At 42.0% G+C, this 25,025-nt stretch overlaps 1 protein-coding gene across 4 annotated transcripts in view; it reads right to left on the bottom strand.

Annotated features, from left to right (window-relative positions):
* Positions 1 to 25,025, bottom strand: part of LOC129363100 (protein shisa-8) — a 281,634-nt gene that overhangs the window by 227,323 nt on the left and 29,286 nt on the right. For all 4 annotated transcript variants that reach the window (XR_008606295.1, XR_008606293.1, XR_008606294.1 and 1 more), the window contains exon 3: positions 17,457 to 17,572. Coding sequence is in view for 1 of the 4 variants with exons in the window: in XM_055034954.1 (XP_054890929.1) it covers positions 17,457 to 17,572 (116 nt within the window). In the remaining 3 variants the exon portion in view is untranslated. The remainder of the gene's footprint in view (positions 1 to 17,456; positions 17,573 to 25,025) is intronic.

The raw sequence follows: 25,025 nt of genomic DNA on the forward strand, positions 1-25,025 counted from the left end.
ACGTTAAAGTATTACTTTGAATAAATAGTAGTTGGTTTAAGTTTAACAGAGGTAGACAAAAGAGAGTAGAAAATGAGATAAAACCAACATGTCACAAACTTGGTTCATAAGCAGTCAAACCACATTTACTTTACCAGCAATAACTAATAAAACCTATTGATTAAGTTTCTATTGATTTTATGGCTCAAAAAGCAGCAATAAACACTTGCTGAATGGAGAATTTTGTACCTGACCCATGTAGTGGATGTTTAAACCGGTTAATTAGTCAGGCTGTCTGCTCCGGTAGCAAGCTGCTGGAGGTTGATGCGTCACGTTTGACTGTTGCGAGAGGAAATGTCTCCCAGCAGCCAACTTTGTTTCTGGTAAATGTGAAAAAAAGAAAAGACGTTTTGCAACCTCCTTGCAGACTGACAGACACCTCTCAGCAACAGGCGGGGGAGGGGCAACGAGACGCTCCGCATAGCCGGAGTTTCAGACGCTTCATTAAAATGAAAGCTAGCGGTTTTAAAAGCGGCTCCTGTTCATGGGTGAGATGATTTCTGACTCGTTTTGCTAACACAACCTAATTCTGAGTTTTAAACCAAAATGTAGAACTTCAGACCTTCTGCTTTTTAGCAACCTGCTGCTGCTTCTCCGTAGTTCTGCTGATCCTGCTGAGCAGCTGACAGCATGTAAGGAACAGCAGATAAATGTGATACGGCGCTCTAATTTTGCCACAATTTCACACATGCAGCATACATACATGGTGCCATTCCTTGAGCGCTGCCACTGTGCGTCTCATGCACCGACAGACTCAAGCTGCTTAATATAGCACACGCGCGTCGTTAAGTACGTCAGCGCTTTTACCATGGTTGACATTTCTCTTACTCTGCAGCCGGCCGGCACGCGCAAGCTGTCCGGTGACATTTGACACACTGACGACACAAAACACAGCACACACCAGGCGAGGATGGGGAGCTTCCTGTTGGGACAAGAGCAGACCTCCTAATCCTCGTTTTCCTCCTCTTCCCTCTTTCTATGGCGTCTCTTTCTCTCCCGTCTTGTTGCTCTCCTCATCACCGCCCTATTGCCTCCATCTGTCACACACATATGCTTTGTGCACTCAGACACTCATCTGAAATATTTCGGCTCCCCCCACACCCCGCTCCCATTTTCTCTCGTGTTTTCCCCACCACACCTCCACCTCTACCTCCGGCCCTGTGCGACGCCGCTTTGAGTCGGCCAGTGACCGAGGAAAACGTCAGCCTGCGACTGGAAGTGTTTGGTTAAGTGGAGAGCGTTCGCCCTCCTCCTCTTCCTCAGTTTCCTCCCGCGGGCATCGGCTCATGGTGATCCCCCACCATGATGCTTTGTGGTGTCGACGCTCAGTCTGATCTCAGAGGAGCAACGAGCCGGGATGCAGGTCCATTCCTCCGTCTGATTGGCTCATTCTCTTCCTGAATATTATTCTGCTTTTTGCCTCTCTCTCTCTCTCTTTGTAATCTCTGACAACGTTTTAGCCCCTTTTCAGGGTTTTTTTTGGCTCTGGAGGCCTTTATTTAAAAATGCCAAGACAGGAAAGTAGGTAACGAGAGAGAGGGAAGACATGGGGCAAAGGAATTGAACCTGCGACCAACGTCTCCTCACATAGCTTCTGCTTCACCCCCTGCGCCACCACAGCATCCACTTTCAACGTGACATTTTTTTTTATTTTTATAATTTATGGAACATATAATTAGAAACGCTTCAATTGTAACTTTGCTATAAGAAGCTAATGTTTCATTTGTGATCTCAGTGTTGCCCAAATAATTCTGAGCTTTTCAAGAGAGTCTTTAGAGATGGGAGGCCTTCCAAAAAAGACGCAAACTCCTTCATATCAAATCTTCACAGATTCACGGAGATTAGGCACAAACCGAGTTCTGCCTAATCTCCCTGAACGGACGGCGTGGTTAATGCCTGAGCGTGTGTCTGTGACACTGAGAGGAAGCAGCGGGGTGGGAATATCTGCGCTCCTGCAGGTTGTGGATGAGAAGTATCTGTCACGGCAGCCTGGCGATGCTTCGCGGCTTCACTTTGTCACACGTGCGTCACCTTGTCCGGCTCACGTGTGTTGCGAAGCTCTGTTTCCGCTGGTTTCACCGACTGATGGAGCGGCTGGGCCCGGAGAGTCGGTCCTGCCGGACGGAGAGACGGAGGGGAGTCGATGCAGGAGCAGCAAGGATGAGAGGGAACGAAACCTCGTGTTTCTTCCGCTTTAATTGTTTTCTTTGTTTTTTTTATTACAATAGTTCAACTTAAAACTTGGTTTCGATTCATTCTTCCTTTCGGATTTGCGACAGATCCAGCATGCTGCCGTTTTCCACGTGAAATCCCTAAAAAAATTACTGAACTTCCAAAAACCTGGAAAAACTTTCAAAATATTAGTACAGCTAAAAATGCAAAAAAAATCTGAATTAAAACTAATTAGTTTGTTGCTTAGAGCTTTGGAAGTCTTCTCAAAACTGATACTGATTCTGACAAAATACACACTGAAATTGAAAATGGCCACAGTTTGTAACTGAAATGATCAATCTTAAAGTAGTACATAGAGCACTGTGCATTTCCTCACATCATAACCAGAAGCCCATATTAGTTCTGGTCGTATAAGCCGCTCCATAAAACCTCCCATCATTTCTGATCAGCTTCCTCATCTCCACAGCATGACGCTGTCACCACCATGCTTCGTGTCAGCTACGGTTCTCTTCTTGAGTGTGGATGTTAGTAGGGACGCACGACAACATCAGACTTGTTGGGTTCGAGTGCTGGTCTGAAGATGTCGTATCGGCCGACAAATACAAATGGGACATTATAAACAGCCGGTACTTATTTCCACCTGGTCGCCGTTTGTTTGTGAACATCACTGGTCATGTGGCAGTGATCCAGAGCAGGATCGGGGGAACTAAGGCGGAGAAGCGGTGGTGAAGTTAGCATTTCAAGGTGTGAAAGGGTAGTGAAATATTTGATATATACACAATATCAGTAAATATCAGTGACAGGCCAAAAAAGCAACATTAGTGTCAGATGTCAATAGACATAGCAGTTGTTTTGACCATTGTTCCCTCATTATTAATAAGATGGTTCACATGTCCATTTTTTGTGACAGACAAATTTTTGATTTAAAAAAAAAAGGAGGATAAAGCGAGTTGTTCCTTCATGTGTTCATCTCCTCCTGCAGCGGGTTTGTTTCCCCGCTGTATTATTTTCGTAGTAAGGCTGAATAATCAAAATGAGTCAGTGCTCGTGTTCAATTCCAGCTGTTTCTGTTTTTTGTTTTTTTTCTGCCGTCGTCGTCACTGTGGGAATCTGTCCTGTGGCATTACGAGTTGAGGCCTCACGCAGACCCACTCGGACAGCCGTCTTACTGCTGTTACCTCCCCACAGGTAAACAATGAATCACAGAGCAGCTCCCTGAGACTTCTCACGGGCTGCGGGATCGGATCCGACAGAACCGCCGCTGCCCCTTTGTGCCCCATCTCCCCTGCTGGACCAGCGATACCGAAACGACTACCTTTGAACTATTGCATCAATTAGTCACTTGTTGGGTTCGAGTGCTGGTCGTCCATCAGTCCCCCCATGTTCGTCTCTCGGAGGTAAAGCGACAGTGGTCTGTCTGTCTGTCTGTCTGTCTGTCTGTCTGTCTGCGCGCTCTGGCTGCTGGTCGCTGCTCTCTGAACCCCCCTCGGCCGTCACATCGGCTGTCATAACAGACCTGACTCCCCCCCCTCTGAGGATCATGCATGGCTGAGTGTGATTAGGTTAAACACGCTCTCTAACTTTGACTTGATGTGCCGTGGCATCGTGCACACGTGCTTACGTGTGTGTGTGTGAGTGTGTGTGTGTGTTGCACCTAAAGGAGAGGGTATGAGTCATTCAAGTGGGTTGTCATTTTTACGTGCACGGTGAAGACTTTTTGTTGTTCTCTGCAAGGTGTGTCTGTGCTCTCTCTTCTTTCTCATTTCTCTGTGTGTGTGTGTGTGTATGCGTGTGTGTGTGTGTGTGTGGGGGGGGGGGGGGTGTGTGTGTGTGTGTGTCCCAGACCTCTCCCCCTGCTTTCTAAGAGCTCTGGCTTTTTGTTGTGAGGATGATTTTAATCAGACGCATTACAGCATTATTTTTTTTCTTTGCTTGGACACGCACGCACACACACACACACACACGCCCGCACGCACATGCACACGCACACACACACACACACACACACACGCACACTCTCTTTCACACAGAGCAGGCTCAGCCACTGTGTCTTTAGTGATAACCGCATCAATTTAAGCTCTCTGTGGGAGCAACTTTCAGAGACATGACTTTTTTTTTTTATTCGCCAAAGCTTATCCTCCCTCTATTACGTGTTATTTGCATAGTCCTGCTAATATGGACCAGTCATATTAAAACATATCTCACATCTTAATACTTCACGGACATGGTATTTTTTTTTCTTCCTTGAAAGACTGTGGAGCGACGAAACTGAGCCGAATGATGTGACGATACTCAAATTGTTTCACAATTAAAAACCAGAAACTTCATGTTTGCATTTAGCCGTCGAGTCAGGACTTTGTAGAGTCCTGTGTTTCCAGCTCTACTTGCACAAACTAAACATTTTTTGCTCAGTCTTCTTTGTGGACAAGTGGCTGTGAGGCTCTCATTTGACAGATGAAGACTCAACCCTTACGTGTTTCCCTTCATTTTATGCTCAGGCTTTGTGTGTTCATTTTTAGCATCACTGATCAGAAATCAATTCCAGCACTGCTGCTGTGCCAGCTGTTTCAAGCATTTGACATCCTGTGGTGAGTTAAATCTTCAGCGCAGACAGATTTTTAAGTAGCAGTTACAAAAACATCACAGGTTTGGCTTTTTGCAGCTGCGATGCTTCTAAACACTTGATGTCTTTTACCTTTCTAAAACAATTAGTAGACAGAGATCACTGCGGATTCTCATCATCAGTTACATGGTCTGTAAAAACATGGTCTTGTTGAAATCGTTCAGATTTTAATGTCTTACTAAGTGATTTTCTGTCTGTCCAACTGTTCCCATTTAGCCCCAGTGCTACCTTTGACCTATTGCATTCACCGGGAAACAGGGGTCACACTTGATTATAACAGAATAGCTGAAATCCCGCCGGATCCCCGCTAGTCGATCGGGGCTAATCCTTCTTATTTAATGTATAACCCCACGCAGCACCTATCAGAGCTCCAGCAGTGGCTCAAACACATTGACACATTGTAATAAAATCCACATTTCCTCTTTGACGTGGCTCATTCCTCAAAGCTTTTCATCAAATAAGTTCTGCATCTGATGCGCCACTTACTCCCGTGTTGAAGCAGTCAGGGAGGCCAGTCTTGCACGTTTCAGATGCAAAAGGAAATTATTTTGCGCATTAATCGGTCAGCCCTCATGCCTCAGCTCACCCACTGAAATACACTTTAAAAGTCAAACGCGTAAAAATGTGTCAATCTATAACAGCTGAACCCCCCCGGATGCCTGCGGGCGGAAGGTGACAGACATAACAAAAGCCCCCATTTAACATCTCTTGACATTTTAGTGCACAACAAACAGTTATCTGGCCAATGAGGAGCAGGCAGACGCTGACTCCCATTTGTCTCCATTGTGCTGCAGTTTATGAATCATCTGCTCTCCCAGTACACAGCGTGAATGATGCTGCTGCTGCTGCTGCTGCTGCAGCGTTTTGTGCACGTTTGCGTAGCTGAAGAGTCACGACTGGTTGACTGGTGAAGCCACAAAGTGGGCTCCGGCGTCCTTCACTTGACTGGGGGAAAAGCCGCCGTACGGCACCGGATCGATGCACAAACACGCACACACTCCAACACGGCCTTATGAAAAATAAATATATTACATATACATATATGTATATATGTATAAAATCTTGGCGTACTTGAATCCAGACTAATAATCAATATATTCCAGGTTTGTTCAGGATTATGTAACTTGAAGTGTTTTATTTTGGAGCAGCTAATTTTGTGCTTAATGTATTTTAAAAGTAATTGTAGAAAATCTCAATTTAAAGTATAATAAGTTTACTATCATGTGCTTTTTTTCAACAACTAAAGGTACACTTTGTGTACTTTAAGTATTCAGCTTTTTACGTAATATGGAAAAGTATATCTTAGGCACCATTTTTGTGATCGAATTAGATTTAAAATATATTTATATTCAAATTACACGTTTATACAAACACATGCACGGTCTATTTTTTAAATGGATTATATAAAGTATAATTTTGGTCAATTATTAATATGATTTTAACAAGTATATCCACTTGATGACATGCTAAAATGTATTTCAGAAGAATACAGGATATTTTAGAAAAATAAAATACTTATATTTATCATTTTTCTTTGCTCTTCGTGTGAACATGTGGACGTGTTACATAGATGTCCTCTGGCGGGTGAAATAGCTTCACTTCATAAACAGCAGAGGACAGAGATTTGCGCTCTTCACAGCACCATCGACAAAATTGTATCGACAGCGACGGCGCCCCGGAGTCGCCGTCCTTCTGGTCTCCAACCACCACTTGAGCAACTCCAGGTTTATTTCTCTGCATCCGATGAGCCGACATCCACACCCTCTCCACTTCTCTCTCTTGAGTTTCTCTCTTGCTTTTTATGGCGGAGATTCATGCCACATGAAAAATGGCAGCAAGTGCAGACGACGGGGAGGATGTTCGCAAAACGTCCATCCACGAGTTTGTCAACCATTTCTGACTTTGGTTAAGTTGTGACCTTCAACAGTTTTAGGATTTTTTTCTTTACCGTCTTCGACATTCACCGTTTCTTAAATCTTATTGGACCGTTTTAGTCTCATTTTGTTTTGGCCTGGACAAGAATTTGAAAAAAGCAGGTATTTGGATTTCATCTTGGCGAGTTTGAAGAGTTGTTGACTATTTGAAATGCGTTGAGTCTCTCCTGACAATGAGAAAGAGAGACTGAATAGAGGGGAATCTCAGGAGACCCCGACAACGAGATCCGTCTGCCAGCGGACAAACATTTCCAGTCAAACAATCCCAGCTCAGCCGTTTTTGTTCTTCGCTCTCATTTTAATTAAGTCGCATGTTGCTGTAACGTTGACTTGTCAGTGAACTTATTTTGGAGGTTCTCCCTCAGCGACTCGGTCGACTTTCAGAGGATCAGAGCAGGAGAACACAGCGCTGAAATTAAAGCATCAGAGTTTCGGTTCGTTGAATGAGCTTACGGTCGACAGCGACTTCCTGTCGACTACAGACGATTTGCCTTTAGAGAGAAAAAATAGCGAGGAAAGAAACACGAGCCAAGATCAGAGAAGAATTGCAGCTAATGAGAGAGAACAGAGGAGGACGGGGCTGAGACGAGGATCACTGATCGATCAGCAGATTTATGCTGAACATGTTGCTCAGCAGCAGAAGAGACTTTCCTAATCCTCTGGATGTTTTGGTACGGAAAAACCGAGATCTGATGTATGAAACTCTGAAACAGACAATAACCTTGTAGGATATTCATAAACTCAAAATGCCAGTGACGCCATAATGAGCAACGCTGGCTTCAGGTCAGCAAGGCTTCAAATGATTATCCACTGACTAAGTCCTGCTTAGTCTGATGCATTTTCCAACTTACTGTATTTTATCTGCGTCTCACAGCTCACTGCATCACATCACACATAAACAAAACCAACACTGACCGAGGCTCTTAAGAAGAGAAAATGTCTTTAATTTACAGAAAATTTCTCTCAAAATGATTTTTTTTTCTTTCTAGGATTATTTTCGAAGCAAAGGGAAAACAACACATGGTTTCCTAACTTTTTTTTTTTTGTGATGTTTTGAATGGGCCCATTCTTCAAATGACTTCAAGCCTGCTGCTGAGCGCAGGGAGACCATTTTGTTTTCTTTTCTTTGTTTAATCCTGCCTCAGTATTTAGATGATTTCCTAAACTCCTCTTCGCGTCCCCGCCCTCTTCCCGTCTGGGACGTGGGCGGTTGCCCAGCGCGACATTAGTCTATATGAAATACAACTTCTAAGTTTTCACGCATGTGGAGCGAGAGAGACGTCGCCACCCTGGAGTTCTGAGGGGGCGTCCCTCGCTTGTTGCCGTACGCCGGCTGACGTGTTGTTGGCACGTCGTTTAATGTTTTGCAATTTGTCGGCGGGGCGGCAGAAGAACTGCTCGCCGGGGGATCCATTCCAGCAAACACCGACAGCGACTCCACTTTGTTTTTGTTGTGATATTAATAAAGACACCCAGATTAATGAATCCCTCGCCATCTATTTCCTGTTTCTGCTCCGTCTGTCTCTGGCGCCTGACCGACGAGCTCAGTGTGGATATAATTGGCGCTGGCCCCATGTGGCAAAGTGATAACAATCCACAGAAATCAGGGATGCAGAGATGTCAACAAATAGTCTCTCTGACACAGATACTGGTACACACACACACACACACACACGCACACTTCCAGCTTATAGCATATCCTTTCCCTTTGCGCTCGCTCTGCAGGCTCCCTCGCCGCTCGTTCTCTTGTTTGGATTCCACCGCTGTTCATCCTTTCTGCACCTTTCCCTTTCCCCCCATTTATTTCCAACCCTTTCCCCTCTGCTTCCTTCTGCTTCCACTTATGCTTTCTCGCAGATTTGCGCCCCACAAACACAAATCCCTACGTTTATTCAGAAGAAGACCTCCAGTAGGAGGAGATACCCGGAGGAAAAGTCGTCCTCGCTCAGATCGGTGGCTTCTTCCAGGGTTAACCGTTTGGAACAACTGACCCGTTGCGGAGCCGTAGATGCATTAATGTAATGAGATTGTTTTACGAATTGAATATAGCCTGGAAACAATGCACTGATTCATTGATGTTTGTTGCTTCAGCCAGCTTAGCTCCCCATTTTTACCGGCATGCTGGGGTTTGCATGTCCAGACGGGGATTAAGATACACAGACGTAAAGCAAATAGTGAATCTGGTGCGTGAAATCTAACGTCCATCTCACTGTTAAAACGGTTTTGTTTCATCCATGTGGAAAAGACACATTCTGCTAATAATCACTTTCACCTCTTTAGCCTCAAGCGCCACACTGGAGCATCTTAGCAGACTGGAAACGTTTTCACAGGTAAGCAGATCTTATGGTCAGAAGAGCGCAATAGGAGGTCACAATGAATAATTAATTTAACAAAATGAAAGGAAATTTCATTCAATTTAAACATTTGAATTTTTTTTTATCATTATTTATTGGAGCAAATTAATTTCTTTGTCAAATCCTGGCTTGGGGTCTTTCTGCATGGACTTTGCATGTTCTCCTTGTGCATGCCTGGGTTCTCACCTTCAGGGAAGTTATTTAGTGTCTCTAAATTTTCTTTAGGCGTGTGTGTGTCCATAGCTGTCTGTCCGGTGTGTCTCTGTGTTGCCCTGTGGTGGACTGGTAGCTGTCCAGGCATTGGCCCCGCGAGGCGCAGACGATGGACAGAGCTGTCCGTGGCCTCGAGGTCACGCATCGCCAGTGTTCGCCGACATGGTTGTAAATCGGGACACATCAATGGTGTCCGTTGCAATAACGAAAGCAAAAAGCGCAGGTTTAAATCATATTTATCGGGTCCAGTTTTCAGGAGAAATTAAATATTCGTTTCTCGATGTGTAGACGACTCCACGCCTTGTTCTGCATCCTTCCCTGGGATTTTGGTGGACCTCCCCGTTCTCCCAGTTTTCTTCCTGTTCTCCGCCCTCCCATCTGTTTTTTCTTCTAAATCGCTGCGCAGTTCATTTCTGTTGTCTCTCCCGTTAAGTTTGATTCATTTCCAAACAACCTGGAGAGAGAAATCTGCATGGACAGTCAGGAATGTGCATAAACATATCCATGAGCCACTGGGAGAAAGCAATCTACTCACATAAGTATCATTCAAACAATGAATTCAACAACTGCAGGCGTTTTAATATGTTGCTATAAATGCAGTGTGTGTGTGTGGGGTGTGTGTGTGTGTGTGTGTGTGTGTGTGTATGTAGAGTAAGGTAGCTGTCCTCAGGGCAGCGTCCCACACCGTAGCAGTGGAGAAAACGCAGCTGACCAGCTGTCCCCGAGCTGCATGTCGTCTCTTCTATCTTTGGATCAATCCTGTCGTCCTCTGTCTCTGTCGCAGCGACGTAACGATGCTCCCAGTGTTTAGTAACGTGTTTCACGGAAAACAACACAAACAAAACCCGTAGTTTCTTTTAAATTATTGCTCACAATTAAGACCTTTTACCCATTTCAGTCGTTTTTCTACTTCACGGGTACAGAGCAACAAGAAGGGCTACTTCTTTGATACAGTCTTTATAAGAATATATATATATATATATATATATATATATATATATATATATATCTTCCTTTGGCCGCTTAGAAACCACAAAGTTTCATCAACCCTCGATTAAAATTTGTTTATGAGAAATCCCAGCGCGCAGAGTATGTTGGATAAGGATTATTTTTCTTAATTCAGGTCCCGTTTAAACACATGTTCCATCGAGAGAGAGACAGAAAAAGACAGTTTGCAATATCAGTGGTCTGATTTGGAAAACGAATCTCATCCCACTTTGGTTTTAAGTGACTTCAACAAAGACGGCTGAGCCCCAAAATACCCGCTGCTGCTATTGCAGTGTCAGAGAATTAGATGAATCAGAGGAATGTGTGTGATTTGAAGCAGCGCTCACCTCGGCAATATAACGCTTTAGAGTCGTCTCACTAAACAAAAAATATGCTGCTGTTACAGTATTTTACAGCAATTTACCTCAGCAAGAGCAGAAGAAAGACATGTCATCAGTGGAAATATGCTCTCTATGAACACATGCAGATTTGGTTTGGTGATGTTATAAGGAAAAATAACTGCGTTTGCTCACAGATTTTAACGCATGTCTTGCAAAGCGATCAGTTCTTGAAATGGTTTCAGAGCTATAATCTATAATCGGTTACGATTATGGATTTGTTGCGTGGAGTAAAATTTGTATGCAATTTAGAGAAGGAGATGTAATAAAGTCTGTATAGTTATGAGGAAAGCTGCCAAGTGGTCAAGAACAACGTGGCAAAATAAAAAGCAAAAAAAGTGCCAGTGCGTCAGCGCTCGGCTTATTCGGACAAATTTAAATGCTAATTTGTTACTTGCTCTCGCTCTCCGATTTTCCTGAGCGTGATTTCTATCTGTCCCAGGTTCTTTGTTCTCGACAATACTCGATCCACACAAAGACTTTCCCATTTCACCACATTAACGGTTGGTGGGATCAGACCTCGCCAACCCGTCGCGTCCATCCCGGCCGGTCTGACTCATTTCTGTCCACCTTTTCGGCGACATTGAAATGCGTTAAAATGGAACTTATTGTCGTCAGAGGAACGTGTGCAGGCCAGACAAGGAGGATTGTTTTTAGGGAGGAAAGACAAGAAGACAAAAAACTGACAACTTGTTTATCTGCGACGTCCTTTAAACTGCTTCAAGCCGCTGCAGAGCATCAACTCCTGCGTCAAAAATACTCAGAATTCAGACATGAGTTGATTAAATGGCCGTAGCAATTCCCCCTCCCCTTTTTTTGGGGAAGTCCAGCATTTCTAATTCATAAATGAATCACTATGGGCAACAGTTTAAGGTTTTAATCACAATTAGGAAGAGCTAAATTTGCTGTGAGAATTTTTTTCCCCACTGCTCTGCTTAATGGCAACGTTTTATGGTTTATCTGAGGTTCTGAATTTGCATTTGGTGCCTAATCACATCACATCCAGAAGCAGCATAATTCAAACTCATTCGTGTTTTAACCAAAACATGTTGATCATTAAACTCTAAAACCAACCCTGATGTTAAAAAAAACTGATATTCAAAGGACATCACTGTGAATACATTGGGTTTTTGTTCCACCTGATTTGTTTTGCCCATTGTCCCAGCTACAGCAGATGCTTCTGCAAACGTAAGAGCTCAACCGGACTTTGACTGAGCCATTCTGACACATGCCCTGACCTAGAATCACCTTCCGTTCTGTCGGAAGGTGATTTTTCTGCCCCTGATTTAAGTCTCCTATCACATGCAGCGCACTAGATTTTATTCAGCGACATTAAGAGCAAAGGGGACTGGAAGCAAGCACGCGCCACACAACGGGGATTTCCTTCCCACTGTCGCCACATGCATCTTCATGAACCAACAGGTGAAACTCTTAATCTATCTAAATATATCTTGATATGAACAAGATCCGTTTGTCTGGAGGAAGAGGTTTTTTCCAGCAATCGCTGCTGCGTAAATAAACCGAATTGGATCGGACGCTCTGACTGAACTCGCCTCGTTCTCAGCAAAGGAAAAGTGAAACAAGAAGCATCTAGAATAAATCTTGATCCTGGCCATTCAGCTCATGCGAGGCACAATTTTCAGACATTCTTCACACTTTTACATCTCCCGTTTTCCGTATCACACGGAATCTTCAGAATGCACAGACCGATAAGTGGATTTTCAGCTGATCAACTTTCCCATGTTGTCATCCATCTTACATAAAATGCTCAGTTCTGCTTTTTTCATTTCCTCTCTTTTTTTTTTTTTTTTTACAATGTTTGCTAAATTGCAGTTGACTGCGCTTTCTTAACCTGTGGTAATAAACCAAACATTGTGTAATTTATTCAAAAACTTTCTTTTTTTTGTTGTTGTTCTCTTTTTAAATTATCACCGTAATTTAAGTCCAGCTTGTAAACATGGATCCCGACGCCCCAAAGCTCCCTCGGCTTCCTCTCAATAAGTGACCTAAGTGGCCTGGCAGATTAAATGTGTTTAATTAGGAGGTGATTATATGACGGCTGACGCAGCAGGACGAGGACGTCTTCATCCGATCCTAGTGGTTGTCACACGTGAATAAGCAGCTCCCCTCCACACGTCTTCCTTATTTCGTTTTGTTATTGTTTATTAAAATATGCTCAAATGACCTCCAGGTGTCCCCTAAACGCACCCAGGCACCATAAAAGTGGCTTAAAATCCAAACTAAACGTAAGTGCGTCCATTAGACAAATCATTAAAAAAGTCATTTTAGCGCAATATTTCAACTTGAAGTCAAAAACTCATGGAGAAAATTTCATCTACTTCTGTCTGTTTCGCTGATTATGGCTGACAGTTAATGATATGTTTCAGTTTTTCAGAAGATTACAGCGACAACAATGTTTTTCAACACGGAAAACTCCTTTAACATGAACAGTTGCGTTGAAGCGACTTTCCAAAGCGACGTAACTTTGTCCGTCGGCTGAGACCGGAACCACATATTGCGGCCCAGGACTCAAAATAGCAACGAATAGCATCAGAAACGGACGGGAATGTGAGGGGAGACATTTAAAGCAATGCTAATTAACAAAGTATGGCAAGCTCTGTTGAGCAAAACTCAAAAGACCCGAGTGTTGACCCGGGTAACTGAACTGCAGACTCTTCTGCGCCATCAGAATAAAGAAATATTTCACTTTTTTAAAGTTCTAAGTTAAAACCGCGTAGACCAAGCAAAGCGGTGCTCTGGCTTTTTTGCAACACAGAATAGAGAAGCTTTAAAATCACACTATGGGATTCGTGAGACATTGATTTATACATATTTTATTTTTTGCAGAGGAAGAATGGGGAAAAAAACAAATTGAGCATTTTGAACAAAGTTTGACGGATTCAAACGAGAAAACTCGAATCAGACCTGGACACAAATATTCTTCCTGATCAACAAGTCCAGAGCGTCCCAACCGATTGTTACCAGATTTATGAGTCCATCACTTTTTAATTACTCATGCGACTCAAATGAAAATATTATGATTCTGTAGTCCAAATGTAGTTTTGCTAATTTCTGAAAATGTTTTTTGTGCCGTCGACTCCGTTTAGCAGCTGTAATCGTCGGTAATGTGTCTCCATCGTCTTGAGCTGCAGAGGCTTTGGCTCTCAGGGCGACTTGTGGTTAAATGCCAATAATGCAGCACATAAAAGAACAAAACCGATGTTCTTTAATGTGCGACAGGAGAGGTAAGAAGAGCCAAAAGGAAGAATTCAAGAGAAAGAAAGAAAAAGAGGAAAGGAAAATGCAGAACAGAAGAAAGAGGGGTGTTAATGAGCAGAGAGAGAGAGGTGAAAATGAGGCCAAATTCTTGTTTTAATCATGTGTGGGAGGATGAAAGTGGAAGTCTTTTCTTTTTTCTTTTTAGTTCTCCTCTCTCCCCTCCTCAGCGAAGACAAACATTGTATGCAGAAAAGCAAGAGTTTGCTAAGAGGGGAAATAAAGGCCTGGATCATTTACATCTGAACCTGAGCAGAGCGAATAAAACGTCACTTTCAGTACTGTGTGTGTGTGTGTGTGTATTAAAGTGACAAAAAAAAAAAAAACTCAGCAGGTTTCTTAGCATCCATCAGCTTCACTTCTGGCTCAGACAGAAAAACTCTCAAAGTGTGGAGGCGTTTATGTCTCCATCACATATTGATACGAGCCAAACTCATGAAGTGCACAACTGTTTGCCCTCTGAACACGCCACCGGGTTTGTTATGTTGAAAAATAAAGCCCACTAATTTAAGCTTCAGTATGCAGAAGAATCAGGGGGTTATATTGAGTGTGTGTGTGTGTGTGTGTGTGTGTGTGTGTGTGTGTGTGTGGTGTGTGGGTGTGTGTGTGTGGGGTGTGTGGTGTGTGTGTGCGTGCGTGTGTGTGTGTGCGTGTGTGTGTGTGTGTGTGTGTGTGTGTGTGGTGGTCAAAGGATCAAGAGGAAGATGGAGACAGATGGGTCACACAGTTATCCCTCTGTGGATCTGGAGCCGGAGCTGCTAATTACATCTTAATTAAATATGACCTGCGTATCCGCCGCTCCTCCTCAGCCGCAGATGACGCGTCTCTCTCTCTCTCTGTGTGTGTGTGTGTGTGTGTGTGTGTGTGTGTGTGTGTGTGTGTGTGTGCGCGTGTTTTTGTTTGTTTGTGTGTGTGTGAGCGAGTGAACGAGGGGGCAGGAATTGAGAAGTGATGATTGAGAGCAACACGAGTCGGTGTCAAGGGGAGCGTTTCCTAGAATTGTAAACACTTGCGTGCGTCCATGGTGTCCGCGGTGATCAATCATGTAAACGAAGGGCGTCAGAGGGAATAAGCGTCCGTCCTGTCAGCGAGTTTTCCCCGTTGTGGCTCTGAGATTATTTAAAGAGCACGCAGCGACACGAGGCGCCACCAGAATCTGCCGCATGGACGCCAACAAATGATCAGAATAGTTACTTTTTTAAAATTATTTTGCCGTCCACGTAGTTGTTGCTTTGCTGTGTGTTCTCCATCAGGTTGATTCATGAACTTTTACCAGCTCAGAAAGCCATTTTGTAGGAAACAGACTGCAGCCGTGTGCTGTGAAAATGGGAAAAAGATAGATCATTGTTCTTTCACTCTCTCTCACTCACACGCACGCACACACACACACACACACACACACACACACACACACACATACACGCACACACACTCACCTCCTCATGAAGGAATTTTTCTTTAAATCTTTCCCGTTACGACACATTGGAACCACACATTTCTGTGTTTTTGATGTCTTAGATACCAGGCTAACACAAAGTAGTGCAAAACTATGACACAGAAGGAAAATAAAAATGTCAGAGTTCATTAGTGAATGCCACTGTTAAAAAAAAAAAAAGCCTGCAGTTTGGCACAAAACTGCAGTGTGACAATGTACTTTATTGGTGATCAAGGTCCAGATCCAAATGTTTTCAAATCTCTTGGGGAAATGAGAGGCACAAACAGGCCTAAAAAACTAAATGAAAACACAGTTTGACTTAAATTTGTGGCTTTTTGACATTTTTTTCAGATGTCAAAGATATATTATTGTTGTCTCTGTTTCAGATTTTGAAATTCCTTTTGAGACGGATTAAAACTTTTGATGATTGTTGTAACCTCACTCATAATTATGTGTATTACAGTAAAAAGGTTCACAACAATTTAATGATGCGATTGTGATTATGTGCAACTGCCAAAAGTGCCATATTTGTTATCTAAGGCAAATTTTTCTGCCCTATTTCGAGAGCACACATTTTCAGTCTGAAAGCAGAATTTCAAGTCTTTTGTTCTCAAAACGTTTAATACTTTTGCTCACATTTTTATTTTGAAGGCAGAACTTCGTGTCTTTCTTCTCAAAACTTGTAATGCTTTTACTCAAAACTTCTCCTCGCGCTCAGACATAGTCTCTGCTCGGACGCTCAGCTCTCCGACGAAACATTTCTGCTTGCTTCTGGAACAAAAAGCGCACCGTCACCTGGCAACCTCTTATCCAATAGGATGAAAGTGTGGTACTGGGTACGTTAATTTCCTTTTAGAGGGCGTGCCTGCGTGGATACTATCGATTGTAGCAACCTGCGCCGCCCACTGGATGTAGGACGAAACAACAACCTCAGCTTTCTGCTCCATGTTACACTAAACATCCGCCAGCCGTGTGCTACTGATCGCTAACAGCTACTGGTGTTAGGCAGGAGTTTGTTCATCCAACCGACTCCCTACATCCAGTGGGAGGGACAGGTTGCTACAATCGATAATAGCCACACAGGCACACCCACTAGAAAGAAACAAATGCACCCAATACAGCACTTTCATTCTATTGGCTGAGAGGTTGCCAGGCGACGGTGCCAGAAGGCGGTTCCAAAAGCGAGCGGAGAATGTTTAGTAAGCGAGCAGAGAGTTCTGCAAGAGCACGAGGAGAGAGGTTTGAATAAACATCACAGGTTTTGGGAACAAAAGGCATGTAGTCCTGCTTTCAGACTGAAAATCTGTGCTCTTGAATTATGGCAACAAAATTCCCCCATAGTCCACCAGATGTACCAGAGCAGTGTGGGCACTGACAACCATGTCACGGTGTCTCTCCGACATTACATTTTTTAGAGAGACGCTTGCTAATCGCTACTTCCTCGTCTAAAGGAGACCTGATTGGAATTATTTTTTTTTTTTTTTTTTTTAAATGACACGTTCAAAATTTGCTGTGAAAGGAAAAGTGGACGGTGAAAATTGACAATTCAAAGAGCAATTGCATTCATTCTCCCTCCAACCAGCCCGAGATCGATGTGCCTAATCTGCCAGGAGGCCGAAGCCATGATGGAGGTTTCCAATTTGGAATGGCATAAAGAGACTCAGCAAAGGCATTTTGGAGAAACATTTCCTCAATGGCACAACAGAAAGTGGCATTAAATGTAAAATAGCTCTTCGTTCCCGAGGTGTTTATGCATTTGTTGAACTGAAAAGGACTTTTTGTGTCCTTAGAGCGCCTGCTTATATTTAATGACATGGTTGAGTTATTTTCATCGCAGCTCTGCTATGGCATGTAGCATGACAGACTCCGATAGAAGGACTTTAATTCATTTAAAGTTTAAGGTTTGTAAAATGGATATAACTGGGTATGAGTTTCCCCATTCAGACTGAAGCATATGGATGCTGTTTAACTGCCTTTATCACTTCCGTTATTGTCCATAAATACAAAAGAAAATCCTAACCCTACCATTGTTGGTGCGCATGGTTCTGGCCGTGATGCCATTCGTCCCGATGGGATGATGAACTCCAGCTCCGTCCACAGCTCCTGCCTCCCCCGGCTGCTTCAGAAGCTCCGTCAGAGTCCTGAAGGAAGGAAGGGAAACATTTAGGACAAACCGGCGTTGGGAGCGTCTTTGGATTCTTTTCCCATTTGAGCAAATTTACACCACAGAAAACCCCAAAACAAAACAGGAAGAAAAAAGGAAGTAAGCGCTGAAATGAACGAGGCTTGCTTCTGCAAGAGGACAGGTTCATGAAAAACAGGGGAAAAGAAGCAACGTTTTGATGTTGACACATTATGAAACGATACGCTTCAAAAGGATTATTCGCATTAATAAAAGAGAGAGAAATTGCTCGGATCGGAGGATGAAAAAGACTAGTCTTTGGTTGCTTGCCAGCAGGGAGCGCCAATCATTTACAGAAAATAAATATATATGTAGGACAATGTCTCCTCTTATCATCTTTCTGTTATTTTTTTTTTTTTTTTTTACTTTTTATTTTTTGAAGCCTTTGAACAAGTCCTGATGGCATTGCAAAACTGAAACAGGCCTGCCGATTTGACTGTTTGGGAGCAAAGAAGCCGGGTTGACTTCGCTCTAACTGGACAGAATAAATATTACTTTAGGATCCGATGAAGTTTATACAATTACCGCATATGGATTCTCACAAAATGTTGAAGAAATGATGAATGTACCAGATAATAATCTGTTTCCAGTGGCCTACTCTTTCTCATATATAATTACTTCGGTGCTTGTTTTTGGGCGAATCTCTTGGGTTAAAAGCAAACAATGGAGCAGAGCCAAAAGTTTGTCATTTTTCCTCACGTATAAATTACAAAAAAAAAAAAAGAACAAATAAACACAGTTTTATAGAGTTATTCTTTTGTTAAAAAAAACTAAACAAAACAAACACAACAAAGAAACAACCGTAAGAAGCAATGATTGCAACATGCCCAGGAAAACAGCTGTGACCCGAGCGCCGCCATCAAGAGGAGCCGTGAATATTTCCTCGCCGTTAATCTCACAGCTGAAATCGTCAGCAGGCTTTCTAACACGCATTAGAGCAATTCTCTTTTGATTAGCATGCTGTGAAATGGTGGTGTGTGTGCGCTTGTTGGAGCGGTAAGGATAAAGACGTTAGCACAGCGCTGCGTTGGAATCCAACGGTAAGAAGCGGCACTTAGGGGAAAGTGTGGCTGAAACTACATATTTACACAAACTGCATAAAAAGGCAAATATTTTCCTTTTCTCTCTCCCTATTTAACGTGCCAGACTAAAGTTTTCCACGTTTAGATCAGTTAAAATGATTCAGTTTTGCTAAATGCCAGGATAAGGACCAAAATATTTACTTTTATATTCTTTAAACGATGACGATGTCATGGCTTTCTAAGCCACTAATGTCAAACTCAGGGCCCGGGGGCCAAATCCAGCCCGCCATAGCTTTCTATGTGGCCCTCGAGACTCTAAAGGGAGCCATAAATGGATCCGTCAAGATAACAGTGCTTAAACATTATTTTATCAATCAATTCAAAGCAGTTTTTATCAGTTTTCTCCCAAACTGCATCAATTAGTCCCTCCTGTTTCTTGTGAATTATTGTGGAAATTCAAGCAAAATTAACAGATCGCTGAATGTTTTCACTCAAATGCAAAAATACAAATATTTGTTGTATTTCATAAAACAGATAAATCGGAGTTTTTTGCAGATTTTTCACAAAAACAGCGAAAAACATTAGCTCTAAGAGACGCTTTACTCCCACCTGCAGGGGGCAGTATATCCTCTACTAAACAGCTGCCTTGGCCTTACTCTATATCAAGTTTAATCCATGAAAATGTCACGAACGAGTGACAAAAAGTCGCATTTACCGTTATGCAAAAATGCATATGTTTGTAAAATACAAACACAGACACTTTTTTATTGCAAAAATAAATAAATAAAATAAAATAAATTACAAAAACAATTGCCAAACCCTGGAGGGACTGAAAAGACATAATTATTGAATTCCAAAAATTTATTTATATTTCAACAGTTTAATGCATTTTATCACCATGACCTTGACTTGGCCCAAAAGGAAGATGAGTGTGACACCACAGCTCTAATACGTTCATCCACAACACAATGGTATTAACTTTTGAGCATGTTCTTGAGGTTTCATAAACTTAAAAAAAGGAAGCTGTGAAGTACGAGGGTGGCAGTATCATGATGTGTCCCAGGAGTGGCCGGTGTATTTCATAAAACAGATGGCGTCATTTTGAAAGAGGATCATTGAAAAACATTAAAGCAACATCTCTGCCAACTTTGGGCGGAAATGGTTCTTCTAGATGGAAAATGACATTAGTGAAAAACGAAGGCAGTTAAAAATGAAAGAAAACAAAGTCAGTATTTTGGAGAAGTCATTATCTATTCTATATATATGTATACATACCATTAAATAGCTGTGATCTGAATTCCATAAATGTCTTATTGACAGAGGAGAAAGGTTTGTGTGCTTCAAAACCTGAGTTAGTTAAACTGGTTTTGTGGGGAAGAATGGGCCAAAATTCCAGTAAACTATTGTCTACTGAATGCAAACTGAAAATGTTTGACCCAAGGCATCAATCTTAAAAATGCTCCAGCTAATTGTTACATCATCTAAGTTATGTACCTACTAGCATGACTGAAAAAAAGGTTTTGTGACAGCTTTGTGATTTTAATGCCTCCCCTTGTTTGAAAGAGTCAGACAGGTTTCAAACCAACAAAAAGAATAAAATCATGGAGGTCTGTCAAGTCTAAATAAAATCCTCCATCTTCCTTCCCAGATTCCTCTCTTGTCGACTGTCTTCTCTCTCTCTTTCTGTCTCTCGCGCTGCTGTATTTTTATTGCGCCTCTCTGCAGGCATTTTTCGTTCCGAAACAAAAACAGAAGAAAGAAACCGACGTCAGTCAGAGTGATGTTATTTTTTGCTTTGGTGCAGCGTTAGAAAGGCTGGGATAGACGTGCTCCTAAAACGTGTTATGGTAACGCAAGGAAACACGAGGAGATTAAAATAATGCCCTGACAAAACCTGGGAGCTGACGTGGGTCTGGATGAGTCGTCATTTTTGGTCTGTCTGGATGTTTGGGAGAGACCAGCATGTGTTGTTTGCCAGGGGCAGCAACGTGGAGATCATAGAGAATATTATCCCAAAAAATAAATAAATAAAACCCTCCAAAAAATGAAAATATGGAAATTCAAAAAACTCCACACAGAAACAAAGAAGTAAATGGAGTGGGAATCAGCGACTCATGTTGGAAGTCGTTTTGTGCTCAATATCAAATACTCTGATATATTTGTTCCTATGAATACACATTAGATAAAATGTATATTTAAACACAAAAGATTCAAAGGTGACCTATTATTCTTTCTTGAATAGGTTAGGAAATCCATGTTAGATTTTTTGCAGGACATCAATCTCAGATAATGACCTTTCAGTCTGGCGTTCTGCCTACTTTGAGCTCTTGTCACTTTCAATTCCAAACTCAATGTTTACACTCGCACATGAAAGTGACTGCAGACAGAAGGGTATTTCTGCAACCGTACATCTTTGAAAAGCAGAAGTGGAGCCTGCTGCACAGCCGACAAGAATGCAGCAAGTGGTTTTTGAATAGTAAGTCGTCTTCCAGCAGCTATTGTGTGCGCACACAGTGATAAAACCAGCTGAACAAACAGGCAGAACGCCAGACTGAAAGGTCATTATCTGAGATTGATGTCCTGCAGCTCTGCTTGGGTTGCCAGGTAACGGCACAGTGTCCGTCAATTGGGAGGTTTTGGAAACGGCTCATGTTCCAGACACCAAAAACCGGACTTATTGCCATCGGACTGTTTATTTTTTAAAGTACTTTGGTTGTTTTTAGAAGCAGATGACATCCAAATGGATGCATAGAAACACACAAAGTGTACATTTTGCCCAGTCGTTCTCCTCCCAGAAACCATTTTTACTCTCTGGCTCCTCTATGGTTTTGTGTCGGTGCATACATTATGTCCAAACCACAAACAAGAGTTAACATATTCTGCAGGTAGTCACTGACTGACATTGTGAAAATGCTATTTTGACTCTGTAAACATTCCCTGTGGTGCTGTTTGTCCAGAGTGTCCCCACGAGAGACCTGCCAGCCCCGACTCGAATCCATATTTTATAGCCGAAAAACAAACCTAACAGGTTTGGAAAATCTAATTTAAAAGGTATTTCTTTTCCCTCCCTTGACATTCTGCTCACAGTTTAAGAGCCATTAAAGCAGCCCTCAGCTGTTCCAGTTGAGGTGCACAACCACCAGCGGGACTCAGCTTTTCCCTGGGAATAAAAATGGGAACGCGGCTGGAAAACACAGAGCTCAGCAAAACGTCTCTCGCGCGACTTAACATTTGGGAGAACATTTATTAGAAATCAAAGCTCCGCTGGGGAAGCCGAGAAAAGCCGAGTTACAAGAACAGATCTGAGAAAAAATAAACATATATAACATGCAAAAGGTAACTTTGGGAGCAGCAAGAGAAACCAGCAAGAGTAAATTGCTACTGCAGGGATTGTCCAATTGTAAAGGAGTTGGGGGTACGGAGTTGATGCACAAATATCTACATAAACTGCTGCAGTTTATGCCACATATCATATACATTGTTCTCCTTCTCAGTTAATGCTAACTAACTTGCTAATGCTTGCATATTGACTAAATTAGCTAACGGCAATTTAAATGCTAATGTTTATTGGATAAAATCAACATTAGGGGAAAGCAATTGCTTAAAAAAATCAAAGTACTAAATTGGAGGAACTGCAACACAACACAGAGCAACAATTTTCTTAAGCTAGCATGTTCATATTTGCATGTTAGCTGAGCAAATTACAAATACCCATAAAATGCATCCACACAGCCCAGACAATGACTGCACAAATAAGTTCATACTTTCCATTTTCTCATTTATTAGCACAAAGTAATATGCTGATATTAACATGCTAGCGGCCGTTAGCTAGTAGTGGCATTAATAGCAAAATGTCTGTTGGCTAACGAGAGTCAGGAAAAACAAGCAGATGAAGTTATTACCCTTTCAAAATCCATGCCGCATATAAAAACACGACATAACATACACAGAAAAAAGTTACAAAAAAAACTTTTGAAATATGAGTGCTGCAATTGCAGGCAAAACACAAAAGCTGCAACTTTTATTATGGCTGAAAAAGCTGGTTGCTACAAAAAATACTCATATTTTCACTTTTATCTTTCATCTAATTTCTCCTTTTTTTTTAACCAATCCTGTTTTTAAATAACTACAGCACCTTGGGCCTTCAACTCTAACTCTCCAGTCTTTGTCCTCTGCGTTAAAAAGTACCGCATTATTCAGCAAATGTTATTCTCCATGCTTTGCATCTCCTTGAAATCATCTTCTACGCTTTCCTTATCGGTTTCGATCTCTGCAACTTTGCAAGTCTGACTCATTGCCACGCTCTCGTTATCTCCTCCGTTTTTGATCTTATCGTCACGAAGCCTTTATCTTTGTTGGTTTCCGAAATCTGTGTCACACATGTCGATTTTCTCTTGTTACGTCGGGTGAAAGCGTAAATAACTTGAGTTGAATCGATACGGAGGTTGTTGGGTTTTTTTCTCTCTGAAACATTAACATCCCTGAGAACCTCGTCACTGTTTCTGGTCTGCAAGTCCTTCGGCCCACTTTCTATTTCTTCTCCATCTTTCTGCTTTTTTTCTCTCCCTTGCTGACGATGCTCTGAAATACACTGAGAAATTAGCAGCCTTTGATGCGATGAGGTGGATTCAGAAGAGAACAGAAGCCTATAAACCCTTTATGAACATTTAATAGGTCAGACAGCACCATCATACCTGCCGTATCTGCAGGTATTTGTTCGGGGATTTATTTATTATTATTATTATTATTATTTCATTTCAAAAAGTTTCTACCTTCTGCTTTTACAGACAAGCAAACTTTTTTTCTACCTTTGCACAATTGTTGCAGTGAGTTGGATGAAAACTAATGAATAACTGAAATGCAGAAAAGTGATGCAAAGCCAAAGCAGTGCAGGAAGGCGGGAGAGATCGGGGAAGCGCAGGTATTGAGACGAGAACTCGCCCAGCAATCTGTGGTGAGGAGAATCTGGCTCTATGACATGCAGCATTTCAAATAACAAAAAATGGCTGCTGGAAAAGACCTACCATTCAGCTATCAATGTGTCCATATGACTCACACTTTTCTTTTTCTGAATCCAGGTTGTTTGGTTCGCCTTTGCATCTTGTAGCAAAGATATATTTGTGAATAAAATGGTTTTGGGACGAGTCTGTTTAAAATAAACGAACAACAGAGTTTTGCTCTTGCACTGCGTTTTCTAGAAGCAGTGATCCTCCATCACAGAATGTGCAACACGTTCCTTGAGGTTTAGGCTCCTTTCAAATACCAAATGAAAGTGTGCACATGAGCTGGCGCTCTGAAAGATAAAACATTTAGGGCTTTGCTGTTCAAACAACTAAAGCAAACAAACAATGTTTCATTTTTGTCTTTAATTTTTCGTATCTTAACATTTTTCCAATCTCTCTCAAAGGCAGAGCAAAAAGCAACAGAGGCTGTTGTTCAGGCCTTCGCGCAGGTAGATTTGATAGGTTGGAAATAATCCGTACTTATTGTGTCTTTCCTCTCTTTTTTTGATAGAAGTACAACGACTTCATCACGTATGATTATCGCTGGTTCTAAATGACTCTATACTTTGACTAATCCCAAATATGGTATGTTTGAATTTTTTCTTTCTCTTCCGTTTAATGCAGCAAACACATGTACAACATAAACTCAGGTGCAAAGTCAGGCTCATAGTTTCCCATTTGTACTGTAGGCCTCAGCATAACTCTGGTCCTGATTCCATTTGTTGATTAAATTGCTGAAGAGCCTCAACAGATTTCACTGCGTGGTTTGACAAAAAGGAATCCATCCCGCTGCAGTAGCTTTCAGTCATGCATTACTACTGCCTAGTGTATTTAGAAAGAAAAATGAGGTTTTCTTAACTTTTAATTAAACCTAAAAACTTAAGAATAATAATAATAAAAAAAACTCTCCTGGGATTATTAAATCATCATATGACAAAATGTCCCAGTGAAAATTGCCATTTGCATCATAATAATACAATATGTTATACTAACAGATGCTAATGAGATTTCCCAGACTAATACATTGACTCTAACTGCAAAATAAAAATAAATAAGTAAAGAGTGTTGTGTATTTAATAAGAGACATAAAAAGGCCCGTGGAGCCAACCGACTGAGAACAAGAGCTGAGGCAGATTAATATCTGCGGAAATTGCTTCAGACAGAGGCAATCGTTCAGCAGCAAGAAATCTTTTCAGTCAAGCGCAATTAGTGATCATTCAGTCGTTTACCTGGAACGGATTAGCTGCTGAAGTGCATTAATATTCACGCTGCATAAAACTTCTCTGAGGTGAAACGCGTTCGGCCAGACGGCGTTTGGCTGGAGATTCTTTGTCCGGAGTTTTTCCACACACAGCAACAGCGAAGACAGATGAGAGATTACTTATTT

Source organism: Poeciliopsis prolifica, unplaced genomic scaffold (assembly GCF_027474105.1).
Source record: "Poeciliopsis prolifica strain line A6 unplaced genomic scaffold, Auburn_PproV2 SCAFFOLD010, whole genome shotgun sequence".
Lineage (NCBI taxonomy): Eukaryota > Metazoa > Chordata > Actinopteri > Cyprinodontiformes > Poeciliidae > Poeciliopsis > Poeciliopsis prolifica.